Source organism: Branchiostoma floridae, chromosome 18, assembly GCF_000003815.2.
Source record: "Branchiostoma floridae strain S238N-H82 chromosome 18, Bfl_VNyyK, whole genome shotgun sequence".
NCBI classification, from domain to species: Eukaryota; Metazoa; Chordata; class Leptocardii; order Amphioxiformes; family Branchiostomatidae; genus Branchiostoma; species Branchiostoma floridae.
The window spans coordinates 1,446,394-1,469,028 of NC_049996.1; the positions used below are offsets into that span (position 1 = coordinate 1,446,394).

Here is a 22,635-nt window from a genome sequence, read left to right on the forward strand (position 1 = left end):
GTTGGACAACGTCACTAGCTAGTCGAGAAGAACAGCAATAGTATATATTTAGATACAATTCAATCTCTACAACAGGATATAAAAACGTTATTTACTTCTGGGCGTTTCACGTGACATCCATCTCTATTCTCCAGCGTCACTAGAATGAACTAGTGGAAAAAAATCATCTAAGGCCAAAGCAAGTAAATTTTAATAATAATATGAGCGCGCTCTTTACCAGCGGACTGATTTCAGAAAGAAAGTCTTCTTTGGAGACTACCAGAATGAGCAAATGTAGCTTAATGATTATACTTGTAGAAAAGACACAAGTGAGGTAGCCATCATGGGATTGTAGTTCTAGAAATGACACTTGTTAGATAGTTGTAAAAGTGGAACCAATATGGAGGCCATGAGTGTAATTGTTGAAGGAAAACTGGATGGATAGTTGTAAAAGTGGAACCAATATGGAAGCCATGAGTGTAGTTGTTGAAGTAAAACTGGATGGATAGTTGTAAAAGTGGAACCAATATGGAGGCCATGAGTGTAGTTGTTGAACTAAAACTGGATGGATAGTTGTAAAAGTGGAACCAATATGGAAGCCATGAGTGTAGTTGTTGAACTAAAACTGGATGGATAGTTGTAAAAGTGGAACCAATATGGAGGCCATGAGTGTAATTGTTGAAGGAAAACTGGATGGATAGTTGTAAAAGTGGAACCAATATGGAAGCCATGAGTGTAGTTGTTGAACTAAAACTGGATGGATAGTTGTAAAAGTGGAACCAATATGGAAGCCATGAGTGTATTTGGTAAATGATACCAGTCTACTACACAAGAAGTGTCAATTTTACTATACACCAGCTCACGTCTTGACGTCCCGTCAATTCAAGGAATGAATGCCTTGTTGGCTTTGATGCCATGTTTCGTTGCTTCAATTCTTGTTGCAATGTTTAGTATGAAAATTTAGCCATCTTGTTGTTTTACCCATCTTTTTTTCGCCATTGTTTTATTTTCGTAGTCTGCAGAGGATGCCAACTAAAGAATTTACGTGCTGTGGGCTGAGTAATAATCCTTGCAGTTCCATATCAAACTGCTAGGGCTCTTACCCGAATCCTTCATTTCATTAGAGTTTATCTCACACCCATAAAACAAAGACCACCGCAGGTCCAGAGGAAAATATACAAAAACTGTAAGTTCTGCTGCTGTAGCAAGGAAAATCGCTAGGGGCCGGGGCCAAAAATCGACTTTAACCGTCTTTTCTAACACTCGGTACCGACTTATCAAATATCATTACAATCCATGAAGATGTTCTGAAGTTATACGGAAACACAGGGAATATGGCAGACAGTGAGACACACACATAAACACGCAAAACGATATTCATTTTTCATGCAGGTAACAAAACACGCATGTGGCTGCATATTTCTCCCGCACCGAAGTAATTAAGCGAGGCCCTGTCCATTTTACAGGCCAGCTAATAACCAGCACTCCCCTAAACAAGTCTTTATGAGAATGACTATGCTGGATATATGGAGAAGAATTTACCAGGGGAATGTGGCGTTTGTGTTTGTTTGTGTGTGTGTGTGTGTCTGTGTGTGTGTGTCTGTGTGTCTGTGTCTTGATAATCTTCCTTGATAATACGTCGAAATGAAATTATTAGTTTGGGGTGTCCCAACAACTCGTTATGATGTTGCAGGTAATTTGTCCATGTATAAAATTTGCCATTTTAGAATAAATTAGATGGAAGAATAGTGACCAAATTTCTGTATTCCAAGAGTCGTCAAACTTCACATTTCTTGTACCTTCCTAAATGTCCGATGGTCACTCTACCGCTTTCGTTAGCTTACCTACCGTTAGCGAGAATTTATGCCCGACGTCGGTCATCCAAGCAGTTTTGGCGCCGCCATCTTACGCTAATAAACTACTTTAAACTTCTTGCACTTAAGTGCCCTATCCCAAGATGAGATAGTCTTCAACTTTTTTGTATCTCCCTAAATGTGTGATAGTCACTTACTGCTTGTCAAGCTTATCCCGACTACCGTTAGCGAGAAAATGAAACAGAAGTCGCAAAATCATAGACGGCGCTGTAGTGTACATTAGACTGGAAGCGCGTCCGGATTGTATTATTGTCGACACAGATGAGACGGCTTTGCGAAAAGTCTGGTGCACTTGTATCCCCCAAGAAATCATCAGAAAAGAACACTCGCTTCTGGAGTGGAGTGCCCCTTCAAAAGTTACTCATATTCCAACACAATTTTCAACAATTCTAGCCGCTATTCTTAAAATGCCTGAATCCGTTATACTAGTAAACTCAGTAATACAAGTAAACTCAATGAAGTAAAGTTGCAAAAATGTATAAAATAAGCTAAAAACAAACTTACTGAGTTCTTGCAACGCCAGAACTCGGTGACGCCCCAACTCGGACGGGTGTTCTCTCAAAAATAAGGGTGCGGTCTAAACACGCAATCTGTTTTGTCCGATCGTCTTGTTTAACCAATCAGGGCGTCTGATAGGAATGCACTCGGTATGTTCGGCCTTCAGACATCCAATCAGCTTCTTCGTTTCAAAAACTGCACCGGCACGAGGTTTCCAGCTATCTATAAAGCTGAAATGCATAATTTAGTCAGGCATTTCTCGATAGACGGGATGAGAGATTGGAACGTCCATAACTTTCTGATTAAAATGTTTTATAGTCATGTTTGTGCTGCACACTCGGAAAGTTGTAGGGCATAAATTCTACATTCAGTATACAAGCTTCTGTTTTATACATCAACGTTGCAACCGGAATATTGTCTTTTCTACTTTAAAGTACATCAACTACTATGATATTTCCCCATTGATGAACAAAAAATATTTTAATTTTTTTTAGGAAAATTGTGTGTGTGTGCCTTATTGTGATATGAATTTTTAGAGCACCAACAAAAAGACTTCTTAAAAGTACCAATATCATAACATTATAGAAACATTCAGCTTTCCAAGGTACTGGCATTTAATTAGACTTTTAATGATGTAATCTGCCCTGTATCTTCATTCTATTTTGTTTGACCCTTACGTTTTTCCTCATGATCCCAATGATAAGCGACCTGCCGGTCGATTTGAGCTTCTCACGAATAAACAAAGATTCAAACAGAACATCCACATCTGCTTGAACATGCGGTTGCCAATGGTTACGACCGCGACCACGCCTAAATTCCTTCCTACCCTTTGACCTATTACCCACAATGCTCCACGATTTGTTTAGTTCCAAGATGGCGGTTGTTTACACCTGTTACAAAACGATAGTTATTTCCGTATGTTCTGTTGCACTTTTTCAGGATAATTAGACGACCTAAATGAGTTAATTGGGGAGAGCAACTATCTATGCAAGATTCTGATGGCTTTGGTTGGAATCGTGCCTTACGGAAGTTTGTTTATTGGTGAGTTTGTTTGCTCAAAATTATAACAACTAAGTACATGTAACGTTACACGATATGGGAGGGCCACGCATAGTTGTAACTTTTGATAGGGCCATACTCAAAACTGTCTTTATTTTGTTGATGACATAATCAGGGCATGTAAAAACCCATGAAGTAAAAATCGAACAAAATCTTATACTACAATGTTGTATATATAAGACAGAGAACAAAACGTGCAACAAGCACGTATGCTGTACAAGTTGTCTGAGCGCCGGTATTAGGACAACTCGGCACTTGGGACAACTCGGCCCCTAGCCCATTGGGACAACTCGGTACCACGCCTCAAAGCTGACATAGATCAGCAGACAAAACAAAATTGTTAATTTCTGTGAGAAATAGAACAGGCATTTTTTTTGTGACAACGTTGGACATAGCCTGGATGCTATACTGTTGCCATGGCCATAACACAGGCCAAGGAGGTTAAAAAAGACCATGCACAGGCCAACTCCTCGGTCAAGGGAATTCTTCAACAGGTCGAATATAAGATACTGTAAATGCATTTAAGTTCGCGGTGGATTTAATTTCGCGGTAACACCATAGACTGCAGTCTAATACCATAATAGAAAAATGTTCAAGGTGGTTTTAAGTTTGTGGTGAAGTGGTCACCGCAAAAAACGCGAACATTAATCCACCGCAAACATTTCTGCATTTACAGTATTGAAACACTAGAAGAAGCAAGTTGAAACAGTCCCCTGGCATCTTTGTGTGGTCAACAGACCTACACTATAATCCAACATGGCGCAGATGACGTCAATTCAAAAGCCTGTATAGAGCCTTTGTTTATCAGAGGTTTTCAAGGCTGGTATTTCGTATGCTTGATATTACATTGTACAATCTATGTATTCTAATAGTAATTGCTATGCTAGTATGTTAATCCCTGTTGTTTGTTTAATCCAATATAGATGCCTCATGGCAAGATATCCTGTCCGGCATAAGGGACTGTACTATCACCTCCCCAGACCGACAGCTCAACACACGCCGTCTCCAGAAAATATGGACAACCCCGCAGAACCCAAACCATGTCCTACCCTGCCTCTCTGTCCGAACGGGTCTGGACCTATTTCTGACCGTCCAGAGGTTTCCCGCGGGGTCAGAAATCATCATGTCGGCCATCAACATTCCGGACATGGCCCGAGTGGTCAAGCATCACGGCTTACGGGTCATTCCCATAGACATCCACATCGAGACCCTCTCGCCCAAAGTGGAACTTTTAGAAGGTCTCGTCACAGAGAGAACTGTCGCTGTGCTTGTAGCGCACCTGTATGGGAAGTGGTTTGATATGAGCGAAGTGATTGACATAGCGAGAAGGCACCAGTTGTACGTACTCGAAGATTGCGCAGAAGGCTTCTGTGGGTTTGAATACATCGGAAATCCGCATTCGGACATTGCGTTCTTCAGCTTCGGTGTCATCAAGCCTTCCACCGCTTTTGGTGGCGCCATTCTGAAGATCAAAGATAGCCAGCTGTTTACAGCAATGAATGAAGCGTACTCACTCTACCCCACGCAGTCAGCCTTAGAGTACCTGAAAAAACTGCTCAAGTATTCGGTCGCTACGGTAGGTTTGAACTGGCCGTTCCTGACGGGCTACGGCGTCTTTGTCGTACAGAACGTCCTTGGTATCGACCATCAGAAGATGTGGATTTCCTTACTAAGGGGTTTCCCCGACCAGTTCTTTCAGAAGATTCGTCAGCAGCCCAGTGCAGGATTGCTGTCCCTACTGGTGCACAGATGTATAGGGTTTCGACAAAAGTCTTTTCAGGTTGGCGTGAATAAAGGACGCCATGCGGACATGCTGCTAAAAAGCTCCTCCATGATAAAAGTAGGCGACAAGGCAGAGAACAGGAACTATTGGCTTTTCCCCATACTCGTGGTAGGTTGTAATTTCATGCTTTTTTTAGGTGTAGGTTAGACGTTCTGTACATATACACTGTTCATCTTTGAAAGAGATTTATGTAAGTATTTGAATGGTTGGTGGTTTAATGTTCTCAGTTTTTGTGGTGAGCTCTTCACAGCGAACTTACTGCTGCAAAAATGCTTGTTCTGTCCTACCCCCTTGTTTTGACCACGAAAGAAAAACCACCGCGAACACTCCATTACTAAATACGGGAAATTAGATGCTTGCAAACTTTACTTTACTAAGGCCTTTACAGTATTTGTGTATGAAAATGCTTGCTTAAAGTTAAACTAGAATGGGAACATTTTCGAGAAAATGTGGGATGTTTCCGTTCCAGGAATTTGCCTTTTGTCAAGCTACATTGTTATTACACACGTTACTACCGTACCATAACTGGCATAGGGCTCACCCCAGAGCCATTGCCAATAAAAGATTAAAACATATTATTCATGCAATGATGATTCATTGAAGTACTGCGATAACAAACATGTTTTTTGAAACTTTCTGGCATTCTATCAAATATGCGAAATGTCACAAAAGTTGAGGAAAATTGTAGATTGTAACAAAGGGCAATTTTAAAGCCCAGATCCGGTACATGTATTAAAATTTTTAACCATACTACACACAGCACGTGGAGTGCATTAGATTAATACAATGGAAGCCCATGTGATAAAACTTAGAACCCCATGTGATATGCAAAGTTATCACCTGGTTTGGAACACCTATTCCGAACGTCCACTGGTGAATCCTTTTTTCCAAAGATAAGTCAATTATTTTGGAATAACTCCCAAAAATGATTTCATCAGGTTAGTAAGATATAGGAAAATTCTTTGACATAACCAGGCAGTTATTACTCACTATGCTTACATTGGGACAAGGGGAATACAAACTTAGCCATGTTTGGGATTGTGTTCTTGCCGCAAAAGCCACCTACATCAGCTACAGTGCATATAGCGGCGAGAAGCAGAACTCCAATTAGAGGCTCTGAGGAGCTGAGAGATATCAAAACTTAAGCAAATAGAGTATTAACAGTTACTGGTTGTGTAAAAGAATTCTCCTATATCCAATATGTAAAACTATAAAGTATAATATAATCATTCATGTTTTTCAGGAGAATCCTGATGAAGTGATCAACTCGCTCTGTAAGAAGGGAATCAACGCGTACCGCGGTGCCACCCAGCTCAACGTGATCGAACCACCAACGGAAACCTCGAGCCACCTCAGCGACCAACTCACGCACTACCCAGAAGAAGCCAGGTTCATCATAGACCATGTGGTATATCTACCAATCCACAAAAGGGTCCCTTACTACTACATTGTAAGGGTGTGTAAGGGGTTAGAAGAGGTGCTGCAAAAACAGAGTGCTGTCTTCCACAAACCCTGCTTTGAACGCCCCCTTGTTGTGTTGAATGGAAAACCTACACCAAAGCTGCCTTCAAAACTATGATTTAAAACTAGATTTTGAAGTTGTCAACACTTCATTTTAGTTCAAGGGACCCATTTTGTAGGATTTTGATACCAAAACTGTAAGTATTTTCTTGAGTAAAAGTTGCCTATTCAGACATTTGTAACAACTTTTTGTTTCATATAGCAAGTGTTTGTCTAAAAGGCAGTGTACTTGAAGTAGTGGTTTGATATAATTTGGACATAGGTACGTAATAGGTGAGGCGAGTCATTCAGTGCAATATAACCACCCACCTGGACCATGTGTGCCTGCAAATTTGGCATGGAGCAAATTCCATTGACTGATAAAAAGAGCCCTGAACTCCAAAAGGGGGTGTTATTTTCCAATAGGTGATAATTCTACTAGGAACTAAAAATACATACTTCGCAGTATGTGATAAAGTTACCCACTAGTCTCATATGCAAAGAAAAGCATTCAGTATTCTACATTGTGTACTTAAATACCCTCAAATTAGATTATTAACAATCTCAGCCTATACTATAGATTGTGTCTGACAAGGCCTGAAAAAAGTTACAGAAATGATTTAAAGGGCAAAAGAAAAAATTGTCATGTATTCTTCAATATCTTTTCAATAATTTGCCTTCTTGATGTGCTTATTGCGACACATTTATGCCAAAAATGATAACGCTGAAGGAATTGTCTATAGCTGATATATACATATTGTCATGTAGGTTTAGAAAATAGATGGTGATATTGTTTAAATTACAAAACACTGGGATCCTGCAAAAAGTCGGTTAATTATTCATTCATCGATAGATAATTTATTGGAAAATAACACCCCTTCTGGAGTTAGTGCTCGTTTCACAGTGGCACGTACTAAAGCTGTATCCAAAGGAATGTTAAGAGTTTTTGTACAGTCCAACCTGTCTATAGTGACCAGTCAACGGACTTGGTTGCACTAGACAGGTGTTCAGTTAAGACAGAATTCTAAATGCTTGGGTCAATGGGGAAAATATATGAAGGAATACCCAAAAGTACAAGTGTAGTCTTTATGCAGAGGTTTTCATAGGTTTGACTGTTTTATATTTTGCTTGGCCTTTCAAGATCTAGCCTGATTAAATCTTGCTTATAGCAGGCCACCTATTTTGCCGGTCTGCGGGAAGGTTCCAGTTACTGCCTCAGACAGCAGAGCACTGTAAACGCATTTCAGTTTGCAGGGATTTAAGTTCACAGTAGCAGGAAAGAGGACTTTTCGCGGTAGCACAATGCACTGTAGTCCCTTACTGCCATGAAAAATGTTCGCGGTGGTTTTAAGTTTGCGATGAAGCGGCCATCACACAAGCAGGGAACATTAAACCACCGCAAAAGTTTCTGCATTTACAGTATGTGTTACAGACTATTCAAGGTCAAACTCTAAACATTGAAGCAAAGTCTTGCCAAAAGTGCTGCTGTACTTGTGTGCTATGTACCAACATATTTCAACTTAATATTTCACCTCAAGTTAGTGATGCGTAATATTTTTAGCTTGTCTAGTTGTCTATATCTTTTCATACTCTTATATGTTTGTGACAATGGATTGGTACTGGTAGTGTGAACCGGACCGGTACAGTACTGCATAAATTATTCAGCTCCAAAATACTGGTAAAGTATAGAATTTTGTCACTAAAATATGTTATTCCTATTACAGAGATGAAAATTTAGCACTGGAAAATTGTATGGGAATTGACATCAGTAGCATTTTTTATTTGAGACCCTCTCAAAGCATGGGTTTTATGCACAAGATGCCTGAAGTCTATCATAATCATAATCATAATCATAACTTCTTGTTCATGTTTTTATCATAACTGAAGCCTCTTATAGTTATACTCTCCTTTTTGTTCTAAACTATCTATAAAAAGCTTTGGAATCCAAAGATAGTGAGATTTGTGCTGCAAAACATTAATACTACTGACTGTACATAATTTTTCATGTATATTTTTAAAATTGCATTTAAAATATATGCAAACATGCAATTTACATGTACCTTAAGAAATTATTTCCAGCAGATATATACCATAGTCAAGACTTGTACATCTGAACCTGAACCTCTAGACCTGAACCTGAGTACTAGTGAGTAGCATACACATACATGTATCTTGTCACTATAAATATATTAATGGTATGTTTCATGTCATGTTACACTGGTTTGTCAAATCTGCAACTATCAGACCTAAGTATTTGCCCGTGCATATGCCATATTACAAGACTATTACTTGTACAGTGATAATTTTGAATGCACCAGCATTCAGGTTTCAATATACTGATAACACTTACATGTATGTCATATAGTCATACCATATACATGTTGGTTGGAGGGATGGCTACTGAACCAAAACCAGAACAGTCTCAGGGACTTGTGTATATAACGTTATATTAGTTCACCTTTATCCGTGGGGTAACCTTTATCCGTTGTGTTTGAGAACAGGGTACTGCGTAGGGATACCAAGTTCATAGTTTCAAATTGAAATATATTCCCAATATTGCAGTTTGAAAAACCTCTTTCCATCGACTTGGTATCCTTAAAATCCATCACAACGGATATAGGTTACCCCGCGGATAAAGGTGAACTAGTGTTACATGTAGTATTTTACCCTGTCTGCCTACCATTGTCTTCCGAGGCAGATGGATGCCAACAATTTTACAGAGCATTTCATTGTAATTACTAGTGTAGCAGTTGAATGTAAAAGACAATCAGACATGTTTACCAAAGTATTCCAGCAGTGAACAATATTATATATATACCTCCTCCATGAAGGCATTAGCAAAGATAGAACAAAGCGGGTATAACGTTCATGAGTGGATTTCAATTGTTTTTACTTACATCTTTGTAAAAAGTCTATTTTTTACCATATACAAGTACTTGTGTTGTTACACAAGTATGATTTTTGCTGATAGACACCATCTTTATTTATATTACAGGAGCTGAAGACTTGGGTAAACAATGTACCTACATGTGTATCTTATGCAATTTTGTATGGTTCATGTTTGTATTATCCAGACTTACAGAGTACAAAAAGCAAGTACTTACTGCACAATGTTTCTTTTACATATTTTCATTTCAACTGTACTTAATGTATTGCTGGTATTTATATCTATTTGTGTAAGGGTGTTGAAAAAAGCTGACATTGGATTAAAAGATGTAATGTATTCTTAATCTTATTATTGGGCTTGTCAGACACCTTCCAATTCCAACATCTGATGTTAGAGAAGCTTGGTGTCATGCCAAATTTTTGCCCCTATCAAATATTGGCCCCAGCACTGCTGGGGGTTACCACTATACCTAACAGAGCAAAAATCTGGCGGAGCAGAATTTTGGCACCTTGACAGCAGTCGAAAAAATGTTACAATCTGACAGCCCAATATCTGCTTGGAGAATAGCATACTAGCTGGAAGGGGGCAGAGATTTTAATAAAAAGAACTTTTTCCTCAATTTATTTCATCTCTGTGTTTAATCTTGTGATTGTCTGGTAAGCAGGGATGCAGCACATGTATTGTAAATGAACTCAAGTTTGCAGGGATTTAATTTCACAGGAGAAAATGATGTGTGCGTGGTGGTTTTTGAAAATTTAAGTTCGCGATAGTGCTATGGTACATGGTCCCATACTGTATGGAAATACTGGTGCCTTTTTGGACAGCCAGTTGTAAACTCCCTACTAGCAACTGTACTACATTTGTATACATACAGGCAGAATGGTCGTTTTAGGCTTTACTGGCATGATAAATTGTCAATGATCTAACCGTTACATATCAACCATCTGGAATCGCAGCACTTCTTGATCAATGTGTATAGGTGTATTCATTGTTCAAAATTCGGGTCTATGTTCAATTTGTGCTTTGTTCACATTCACTTGTCTTTACTGTAACAGGCGCCTCCAACACATCTATAATACTGTAGTATAATACATACATGCAGTGCTAATCAAGGCAATGTGGTCGGCACCTGCCAGCTACAAACAAAGAAACACCACGAACAGTTCTGCATTTACAGTAATGCCTAACATTAATTATAATTGTGTACTACCCTATTAATACACGTACTGATGCTCCTCGGGATGCTGGGACAGAGATCATAATTCATATCCTTGCAGTTGTAATCCTGGTGACGAGAGGTGACATGTACGGATTTGCAGACCTTTACTGAATTTCGCACATGCCTAATAAATACATGTACAAGACAACAGTATTCATACAAACATTGCTCATTGATAAATGTTGCTTGCTACAACAGGAGACATACGTAAAAGTTACAAATATTTGCGTATGTAGGAAAATCGGCAAACCCTTGACTCGATTCTTCAGAGAAAAGGTTAGCACCGAATTTTCCATTTAATCTGGTATAAAGAAGGCAGGACACCATGCCAACGGGCTACCACCGGCCAAGCTGCAGGGACGAACCCTTACACCCGGCGTGCGAGCCCGAAAACCCGCGGCCGGGGTGCCTGGATGGGGAGGGGCGGCCACAGGTCCGAGTGACCCCGACAAGCGTTTCTCCTTCTGTACGGTACGGCCGTGGCTCTCGGGCCTGGCCCCGAAAATCCGCTCTTTTGTGAATCGGTCTCCCAACTTGCTGAGAGCTGGAAGTTTGAGAACAGCAAGATAACATGGAAGACAGAGGGTAGTACTGTAGGGTTAGTGTGAGACGGGGCCAGAACTGGAGAGAATGAAAAATGGCGCGGTTTCAGAATTTATACCGTAGCCCATAAGCCAATCACGAGTCTTAAGTTTGGACGACTCTACTAACATTAGGGGGATACTATGCTCATTAAATTCTATCAACTCACTTAATGTCTGCAGTAAATAGTCATTATAAAACATAATAAATTTGTTATTATATAAAATAGCATGATACAACATTTGGAATTATGATTGACATAGCGCGACTTACTACAAATAATTTTGCTTATAGGCATTAATCTCCCCTGACTAGTTAAATGGTATTGACCATCATTGGTCACCCGCACGGCTCAAAAGCCCCGCTTAACGATTAAAATTAAAATTGCAGGAGAAAATGAAGAACAGGTGTCCTCGTTGACACATGCAGACTTGACTTGATTTGATTTATTATGCTGTATAGTGAGAAATTGACTAGGTGGAGGCTATTATCGTGCAGATGATTTAGAAAACTGACATACCTTCAGGTTTTTTATGAATGAATAGTTTCATTTTTAGGTCATTCATCATCATTGTTATTATATAGTTGTTCACATTGCCATACATTGTAACTGTTACAATTGTTGCGCAATAAAGTTATTCACTGTGTTCTTGAAGAGTCCTGTATCTGCATTCAGTCTTTCTTCATCTTTTTTTATGATCAGAAAAAGGGTATACAGGCTGAATTGCATCCTTTCACATATAATATTTGAAAACAACAGATGGCTTTTTAACATGATGGGTTTTACAAATTAATATTTGTGCTATCTAACCATCTTGGCCATATTTGTATTATCAAAATGAACATTAGAAATGTAAAAACATCAATATTTGTGAGATGAAAACACAAGAAAACCTCAAGAACGTTGACAGTATTTTGTCTGTCTATCAAGTTGTAACTAATCTAATTATTGGCTTAATTAAGAACAGAATGCAAATTCTGATGATTGTCAACAGGTGGTAAGACCACGCCGTTTCAAAATGGCGAGTATGTCTGGAACGGACAGAACACGGAGGTTAAAACTGCCCTTGGTGGTCTCGCTGTGTCGATTTTAGGTGGTGAGTAGTGTTTAACATTGCACGCTGTATTCTCGTGGCTATTTGGACCGAATGTGTCGCAATGAAATGAAAAAGAAACACAGTTTAGAGCAAATTATGTGCCACCATGGTTCCATATGTTTAACGCTGCACTTAGTAAAACAACCGCTGGATTCATGAAGGGCGCTCCTTTGAGTTCCTCAGCTCAGGCAGTGCAACGATCGATTCCGAAGTTTGACAGTATTCAAGACTTCAGCTATTGAATAATCTTTTCTCTGCTATTCGACAATGTCAAGTAAGTAGTAACTTTTAAAATATAGGTACGCTCTAAATATGGTATAATCGCCAACAACCGAAGACTTTGTATGCAGCCATTGCGCATGAGATTATGATCGGCCTGTTCAAAAACCATTGTGATGACTTCCATACGGTAACAAGTCACAATTTCGACCCTGTTTTATGATTTCTTCTCCAATAATCACGTATTGTTGCTTGCACATCCCTTCAAAGGGGCTGTCATGGGAATAATAACGAGGTCTTCTTCTATCACCGTGATTTTATGCCACCGACCGACTTACCAAATATCGATCTCTACTTAGCGGTTAGCGGTTAGCGGTTATCCCCGGGTGAGCCTTCATTCGTACGTAGAAAAGTTACAAAGTAATTTTGGGTACTCAAATAACTTTCGACCTTCTGCCCAATAGTTTTACTATGATATTCAAGTGTTGAAAGTAACGCACACTTTGTTTGAAATTTCGTAAGTCCAAATGAAAGGGGTCGCTTTTTTTGCGGTTAGCTCTTTCACCACACATATTTTAGTGGTGTACTTTGTAAACAAACTGCTAGGGGTCGCTGTGAGACCGTGTTGCATGTTGCAACTGCAGTTTATTTTTTTCGCCGCTAGGTGTCACTAACAGTGTTTCCAACTTGCGTTGTTGTTGTGATGATTTCAACAACAGCATTTCGTCCCCTTTTCTTCTGCAAAATTCTTGGTGTTTTCATGGAAAATCGGTATCCTGGGTCCAGCAGCTGACTACATGAACTTAAGAGCTCCGAACTTGAAGAAGATGAGAGCGGAATGAATGACAGAACTGGACGAAAAAGGTATTTAACTTAAACCTCTGTAACCTTAGAGGATGCATGGATGGGAGGGGGGCGATTGGCGGTGTGAATAATTCTCTAAGGCGAACCTAACAAGAAAAAACTTAAACTGGACCAAAGTAGACCCTAAGTTTAGGATATACCTTCCCTGTATGTGTACCAAGTTTCAGCCCTTGCAGACTCTTGCAAAACGACATCTAAATTGATGCAGGGTTTACGGAAAAGGCTGGGCTGTGTGTCAGCTCAGGTGCTGAGCCCCTTTTCTGGACCCTATTCACGTGCATGGAGGTTCTGGCCTTTGCTGGGACCTATTGAAATTGACCATGACTATCACACTTTTGGACTGGCTTTTCTGATTCATACCATGTTTATATCAGCTTGAAGTGTTAGACAAAGATAACATCATTGCCTGATTTCTGGAATAATTAAAATGTCAGATTTTTAGTCCTTTACCAATCAGGACGATCAATTTTGCACCAGGTCCAGGATAGTTTGATGCCTAACACTGATCCTAACCTCAAACCTAACCCTGATTCTAACCATCACCAGTTGTCCCAGGCCTGGTGCAGAAATGTCACCATACCAAATTATTTTCATCGCCAAAGTGAACATAACAGCTGGTTCAGAAACTGGCACAGTAGATCAAAAACATGTAACGTTGCACGTAACGTGTTAAATATAATGTCATAGTAAGTATCTCAAAACGGTAGAATTGCACTGCATGTATTCATGTACATGTAAATACGTTTTAATCATTCATCCTAACTTCAACTTGCATGCAAACTTATTCTACTGTGTTCTTCATGATCAGTAAATGAGATTCAAGTGGGCTGACATTAAGAACTGTATTCATCATCATCCACTGTGTTCTGCCTCTACAGTCTTTAGAGAGTCCTGTAGCTGCATTCAGTCTTTCTTCATTTCAAAAATACAGGAGAGGTAAAACTGGTCTAAGACATCTGATCCCCCTTGTCTGACAGGTAAGTGTAGAACATCATTGGTCGGCTGCTGCGCAGGCGACTGCAAGCTTCCTCCAGTTCCGTAGAACACCATATATGGTAAGGACAAGCTCACACTGGGTCTGGAGCACAAAGTTGTTTATTTGACTGAAGTCCAAATGAAAATGTTGGTGTTACAAAGTCAATGCACTCTCAGACTGGTGGTCTAACTACTAGTAAGGTTCAGAAAGTATTATTGGCACATTCATATTCTAAATCAGTCTTTATTCATGGATCTTATGTCAAGAAGTGCAAAATCCAGATGTAACATGTGACTTTACTCTGAAAGGTTGAAAACTTGAAATGATGTGCTTTAAGGTTATATGATGTGTTAATGGTAAGATGATGAAAACAAAGAATCATCATATGCATTTGTTTTATGCCTATGTCAGTTGAACTTATGTACATGTATGAATGTTTATAAGAAGTTTCTAAAGTCACTGCGTGGTTCATACTATAGTTGTTTTTTGTGTGTAGTATTTGACTATTTAAAGAGCAAAGGCACCCTTTGTTAGCTGTTAACCTGTTAAGCTAATGTTTTTGACTGTAAGTGTTGTATGATTCATAATTGTATCCATTATGTACTGTGTGAGTTTCTTTCAGCATCCTGCTACTGGTTTGATGTAACATTTGCAATACTCTTCCCCAATTGTACTCATTTTCCCATACAGCGCTTTACCAAATATTTTATGAATGTTCTCAAAATTTGAACTGTGTAGTGTATGTGCCACTGGAATGCTTTCATTTGCTTTTATTCAAAAAGCTGCTGCTGTTATAAGTTTCATTATGATTGTGGTATTGACTTTGTGAAGACCTTAAACATGCTATTTACTTTTACCTTTTATTTGAGAATGAACTGATTTATATCATTTCCCATAGTGATCTGTCAATTTAAGCCGTGTTTTGTTGAAGGTAGGTACATGTGTATTTGTGTTGATGAATGTTTTTTTACTACTAAATGTTTCCCTGTCCTTGGTGCTGAATGTTCTTGTTTACAACAATGACTGATGTCTGACATAAAGATAACTACAATATGATAGTATATGATAGTTATTCTTTTGATGCAATTTGTGTCTTAACTTCATATGACAAAATTCTCAAGACATATATCCAAGATCGTCAACGTACGTCATGAGTATTGTGATATGATTTTCTGTTGTAGAGAATCTATCAGAATCACACTCAGCATTTATGTTACATCTCCCTTTAACACAACACTTTTTCCCCTGTATTAGATTTAGACACAGCATTAGTGTTTGGATGTTTTTGTAGTTTACTGAATATCTTGATGAATGTTTTTTTCTATGCCAGACTGTGTTCATGTATCATAATTGGATTGTTTTGATAAGTTGTGTGAGATGTAAGTTTATGTGATTGTTGTTTGGTCATGATATTCTGGCTGTGCTCTTCTTTTCCCTCACTGACAAAGGTTTATGTTCTTTTCCTCCAACCCAAAGCAGGTTTTAGAACTTACAAAATGTATATATAACAGCAGATAATAGCAGGTAATATGTATTTTTTTCTATGCCACGCATGTTCTGTGAATATTCTTGATGTATGTAAATTTGGCAGGTGATTTTACTGAATGATTTTTCCTTTATTCTAGGTTACAGAAAGCTGATACTGTTGATATTCCTGGAGAATTTGTCCATGTTCCTGTGTGCTGTAAGGCCTGTCAGCTATCCTGTGTACCTGCCTGTATTCCAGGAGGACCTGTCTGTGTTCCTGTGGGACCTGTCAGCCATCCTGTGTGCCTGTCCATATTCCAGGAGGACCTGTCTGTGTTCCTGTGGGACCTGTCAGCCATCCTGTGTGCCTGTCCATATTCCAGGAGGACCTGTCTATGTTCCTGTGGGACCTGTCAGCTCTCCTTTGTGCTTGTCCATATTCCAGGAGGACCTGTCTGTGTTCCTGTGGGACCTGTCAGCTCTCCTGTGTGCCTGTCCATATTCCAGGAGGACCTGTCTGTGTTTCTGTGGGACCTGTCAGCTATCCTGTGTGCCTGTCTGTATTCCAGGAGGATCTGTCAGCTGTCTACAGAGAAGAGAACATCGGACTTGACTGTGAGTTGGCTTTTACTTCTGGAATTCTTTCAGAAATTGGGTCTGCATGCTGCAAGGTGTAACAACCATTTTAATTTGCATAATGCGAAGCCGGGCGCTTTGATTTGATGCTAAACATGCTGTAATCGTTGTGCGTGAAGTGTCGGATGAAGCGTAAATCGTGGGTGCTGCGTTCAGAAATGTTGTGCAAAGCATGATCAAGACCTCCCATGCAGATTCCTGAAAATGACAATGAAAAATGTTGGGATAGGGTAGTTCTCCAAATTTTTCTCCAAATTTTAACTAATAATCTTGAATTTGTTGGTAAAAAAATCTTATCAATTTGTTTGAAGCTGACCCTCCCTGCTATTCATTGTCATTTCTGAAAGAATCCACATTTCTTGTACTAATATCTAGTTTAAGGTTGTGACTAATATTTCATTACAGATATGGTGGAGAACACAGTACATTTCCCTATTGAAGACAGCACTTGTGATATTGCCTGTTGTTTCATTCTGTATGGCAATGGGGTGTATTTTCAAAGTCATTTGTAATCAAACTGTTTTCCCTGTTTATCCACTTCATCATAATGTACAGTCTCACCCTAATGTAAAAAGTAAAAAGAAACATTTATGAAACGGAAATTAAAACTGTCCGAAAATAAGATGTACCTGGTAAAAAAATAATCATATTTTGGGTGTAATAAAAAGTTAGATGAAATAAGATGAAACAAAGCCATTTTTGCAATGATTGTGAAATTTAGTCATTGTATATTCATGCAAAAAGGTAAATACACTGTGAAGGTTTGAAAATTTTCACAGCAGTTTTCTCCAAACGAACCATTTTTACCAAGTATTAGTCTGGTTTGGCACATGAAAATACAACATGCAAAACCAGAAATTACTAGGATCTGATATGTAGCAAAACTATTAATAGTGATTGAGAAGAATGACAGATACAAAACTGTAAGTCCAAAATTCTTTTTTATTCTGCGACAGTCTCAACAAGATATTAAATAGAATGTTACAAACATCCATAAGGCCACACCGATTTAATTTCTTGGTTCACGGATTCGCTCGCTCCTATTTTTTGGAAAAAAAAATAAAAATAAAAATTACTACTCAGCAAATTTTCATCCTCACACTCAGGGTTGACATCGCGGCAAAGCCTAACGATATCACCCCTGACAAATCAGCCAGGGTATTTGGGTATTTGGGGCGCCCTGCTTATGAATATTAATGAGCTTGCCTGATTTGTCGCGGGCCAATCAGCGACCGGATTGCAAGTTTCGAACAAACAGCGTACGGCGCGGTGTGTACAAAGATCTGTATTTCTTTGCGTGATGGTAATGTTTTTTTTATCGTATGCTAGGTCGGTACATATATACGGTGATGCCGTGGTTACCCTATACCCACAGAACCGACAAATGTTAAATTTGGTACCTGATAGTGATAAAGACGTCTGGACGCTGAAAGAACGTTACGCCGGTACTGTTATCTTGCTCTTGAATATTAATGAGTCGCCTTATATGGCGTCTTTCCGAGCTTCCGACAACAAGAAGCCAAATACCCAAATACCCTGGCTGATTTGTCAGGGGTGATATCGTTAGGCTTTGCCGCGATGTCAACCCTGAGTGTGAGGGTGCAAATTTTCACCATTAATGAAACCATTCACCAACTTTCTGGTGTAGCAAATTGGCCTTTATATAATAAGCTCCTTAAAGTGTGGGTACAGGTGCTGTTACTGTACAAAAATAGTGTTTTTGTACTTTTTTCAAGCTGAAAACTTTTTTTCTTTATGTTTTGGATTAGCCATTACCTTTACCCCAACCATTTTACAATTTTTATTTTTATTTTTATTTCGCCCTATCGCTCCATATTTTTTATGAAAAAATCCGTGAACCAAGAAATTAAATTGGTATGGCCTAACAGTGAAACAGAATAACTGGAAACAATTGCGTAAAGGCAAAAGGTTATCAAATAAGTTTGTAAGTTACCAACCTTTTTAATAGATAACACACTGTTTTAATGCAATGTATTTTGATGATGAACTTGAGATTTAAAAAAAAAAAAAGACACGACATGAAAGCAGAAAAGTCCAACATCCAACTCTAAAGTTGCAAACATATTAATAATGTTCAAAAACTACTGATATTTCATAAGTATGAGGGGTGATCAATAAGTTTGCAGCCTCACCTAGAAATATGGTGCACAACTCAAGTTCTGTGACATAATTATTACGTACAAAGCTTTTTAGGAATGCGTACCAAAATTCAAATTATTGTGACAGGCAACACACAATAATGTTAGGTTGAGCATATATGGACAATTCAGCTGTGTCGATTTGCTCTACTGAAAGTCAGATAGCCACTTTTCTTTTGCCAAAAGCTTATTCAGGTCATCCCTCATAACAACAAAATATATATATACTCATAATTATATATTCATATATACTTAAGCATATGGGTAATAATGTTGACATAGTCCTAAAGAACATGAAGGTTCATCATGATTCACAAGGACTGTGGGTATCAACAGCATTTGCTTCAAAACAATTTTTGCTTCAGCCAAAACCATAATTCCAAATTAAACGTGAATCATAAAGAAACTTTAATAACTGTCTATACCCTTCTTCTCTTCTCTGTCTTTTGTAGATAGATATGTCAGAAGAACAGTTGAAATGATGAAGATCATTATTGTGTAGAAACATAATTACAAAGTACTTATAAGGTGTTCTACAATTAGTTTTGTTTTAAAGAAGTGTACACTGTGAATGATACGTAGAAACTAAGGAATCTATACATGTGAGTGATGAACAGGGAAAATGCTTTGATTATGTAATGATTGTAGGAAATGTCCCATTGCTTTACAGAAAATAGAAAAGACAAGAATGTTGTGCTTTCTTTCTGTAGAGTGATACTACAGGTAAGCTGTGGGTGATGTTGGAAGGAGAAGAATTGTGTGTAAGAAATCAGCCAAACAAAAATACATTTTGTACTTTCTTCAGGGGTTACATAGTTTGAAGTTGCTTTCCTTGAAACATAGTCAAAATATGTCACAGATAGTTTGGAGGTAATAAAATCTGTTGCAGAGTGGGGTATTTGATTATTCGCTATGCAGTCATAAAAAGTAGTAAGATTATTCAAAAGTGTTGAAGACAGTCATAGTTTGAAATGATTAACAAGTAGATTTTCTAGGCAATAGCAGAATAACAGTTACTTGTTGATAGGTAGTTGCAGTGCAATACCTAATGGCAATTTTAAAAGAGATAACTTAAGTATGTAAACATAGACTGGGGAAAGGAATGAGGAAAATGGGTTTAGCTTTGTTTGGCTGATTTCTTTTAAGTGATGTAGTTAATATCAGACTTTGTTATTACTGTTTAATATGTAGCTGTGACAATACCAACCTCCTGTTGTAAAGTTTAGGGCTTGTCTCGTGTTGATCTAATAGAGTTTGACAGTTATTATTATTATGCTGACAGACTTTATTTGGTGAGCTTGAGACTAGACCTGGATTTTGGAGCAGGGGGGCATAGAATTGTTGCAAGAACTAAACAGTTGTGACAAAGTTTGATAGACTGCCTAACAACACGATTCCTCTCTTTCTGTATGTTCTATTTTTACATCTTCCTGGGCTTGGCCTGGAGGAGGAACTTCTGTCCCAGGGTTCTAACTTACACATGCCTCGACTCTGCGTAGTAGACCTGTTGACAAACAGCTCTGTCCATCATCAGGCCTACTACGCTAAAGGAGAGGGGCTATGTGGATTTTTTTTACCCTGGCCCAGAGGTTTTCTTCTCCAGGCTTCGACGCTAGGTTTGGTTGGTTGATGTCAGTATTCCTGGGAGATAGTGCACATAATATACACGTTCTGAAAATAGTAAGGGGGTGGTTGGTTTATGCGTGTGTATAATTTACATATTGTTTTTTTCTATCTATTTATTAAGTATATATAAGCTACGTTAATTGTTTATCTTATTTACTAAGTTTTTTTGTGTATTTTTAATTCTAAGTTATTTACCTGATCAGTCATTGCCAAGGTATGCTGGTGTTTCGAAGCACCGGGTCTTCAGCTTAGCAAAGACCTCCCCTGGGGAGCACACTGTATGCATTGCTGACAGGATTTAATTATTCTAAGTGTTTTTAGAACTAATTCAAAAAGTGACTGCATGAAGGTGTGATGTACTGGCTAAGTGTGACCAGTGACCGTTGCTAACTGTCTTCTGTGTCAAAATTATGTTGTTTGAGGAAGTGGTTCCGATGTAGAGAATCAAGTGAAAAGGTGTAGTGTAGTGTAGAGTAGTGCAGAGTAGTGTAGAGTAGTGTAGAGTAATCTTTCTTTGAAAAATGTGCCTAGCTAAGTGTGTCAAAATTACTGGAGAGTGTTTGGAGAAGCTCCCCTGATGTACATGTATCATTTTAGCTAACATTAAGTGTTTGAGGAATGTAGTGAGACTATTCTGAAAGTGGATGTCAAAAATCTACTGGAATGTTTGTATGGCTCTGAAAACCTAAGTGTTGTATGTAAATGTCTGTTGGAGAACCCTGCTAGCTGTGACGTACTGTGGAAGTTTTAAAGTGCAAGTGTGTGCCTGAAAGTGTATGACGTGTTGTCTTGTGTTAACAAAGAAACCATACTCACAACTCCAATCTTCTTTCACAGCTCCGCTGATAATAGTCTTCAGAAGAGGTATTGTCTTTGACTTCTTCTTCCTCCCACCAGACTAAGGTCCTAAGGTCTTGAAGACAAACAAACAAAAGTTAAGTGTACTGACATAAGTGATTTGTAGGCTTCGGTAAAGTCTAGAATGTCTTTCTGTTACTATTCATATTATAAATACTTTCTTCACACAGAGGTTGCTCTGTCGGTTACCCAACACTTGTGACTGCCTCTATCATAATCAGTTCAAAACGAGAGTCAAACCTGTCAGTGAGTCTCTACTGGAATTCCATTTTTGTAAGAATTTGCATACGTGTAAAATTGCATACAGCTCTATTACGAACTCTTTGAGCCCTCAATAAATCTTCGGTACAAAAACAATATTTTTAAGCTCTGTGCATGTTGTTTTTTAGCCGTACGTTTTGCATGATGTTCCCATTATAAAGTGAAGGGTAACACAAATCCAATTGAGGCTGCCAATGCGACGCACAGACTATATAAGATTAATGTTCTCACTGGAAGTGTGTTATGCCTCAGACTTTTTAACACATCAGAGACAAAAGTCACATGTAAAGCCTTGTATCACCTGTACAAAGTCTTCACTTCACTGCGTGTTACAGTCAACTGGCTTGCTGAGCCCTCATCTGGTCTGATTTGGACTGGACAGCAACATCAGCACCACTGATCCTCACGACACACCTGACAATATCAAAGGATTATTAGTGTCAGGCAAAATACATCTCCATGCAGCACTGAATGATGATAACATTGCATACATGTAGAAAAAAATGTTGTTTTAACGGGATGCAAAAACCTTATGAAATTCGTATGAATCTTATGCAAGCCGACCAACCGCTGACGTGGTCATGTGACAAACTCAGCGGGATATTCAAGATGGCGGTTTAGATCTTCAGAGAAGGAAAAATACGATGTGACGCCCCAAAACGGAGCAAAAGAGACTAGCTCACAGGCTACAAGATATGTCTACATGGCGGAATATACATGTATGTCCATTCAATGCTTTGAAATAAGGCTACTAGTATTTAGAAATGTTAACTGTTTTGTTATCCCTCAGACTTCATGATACAAAGAAAAATTGTATCATGTAAGTTGTAAAGCTTTGCTTACCTGTACAAACTCTTCATTTTCACTACGTCATCAAATCAACAGGTTTTCTAAGCATCATCTGTTCTGGTTTAGACAGGAACACTGGCACAGCTGACACCTAATTAAGAGACAAAGATTTAAGACAATGGCTTTTTCCTAAAGATGTTGAGAAGTCCACAAATGGTACTAGGGCTAGGCTAAATCAGACATTTCATGACATTTAAACAAAAAGTCACAAAGTTCTGAAAGGTATACCGTAAGTTACAGTT

At 38.6% G+C, this 22,635-nt stretch overlaps 1 protein-coding gene across 1 annotated transcript; it reads left to right on the forward strand.

Annotated features, from left to right (window-relative positions):
• Positions 1-3,205: 3,205 nt before the first annotated feature.
• Positions 3,206-7,612, forward strand: LOC118405895. The gene is made up of 3 exons (XM_035805724.1): positions 3,206-3,392; positions 4,334-5,301; positions 6,437-7,612. Exons 1-3 carry the CDS (start codon positions 3,350-3,352, stop codon positions 6,770-6,772), a joined length of 1,347 nt encoding a protein of 448 aa, XP_035661617.1. The 5' UTR covers positions 3,206-3,349; the 3' UTR covers positions 6,773-7,612.
• Positions 7,613-22,635: the final 15,023 nt, after the last annotated feature.

What these genes read in the sequence shown, in the direction of transcription:
- LOC118405895 (XM_035805724.1), top strand. Translation starts at nt 3,350, where the DNA reads ATGGCTTTGGTTGGAATCGTGCCTTACGGAAGTTTGTTTATTG. An exon ending in TTACGGAAGTTTGTTTATTG is followed by an intron (nt 3,393 to 4,333) that starts GTGAGTTTGTTT and finishes AATCCAATATAG; the next exon opens with ATGCCTCATGGCAAGATATC. An exon ending in GGCTTTTCCCCATACTCGTG is followed by an intron (nt 5,302 to 6,436) that starts GTAGGTTGTAAT and finishes CATGTTTTTCAG; the next exon opens with GAGAATCCTGATGAAGTGAT.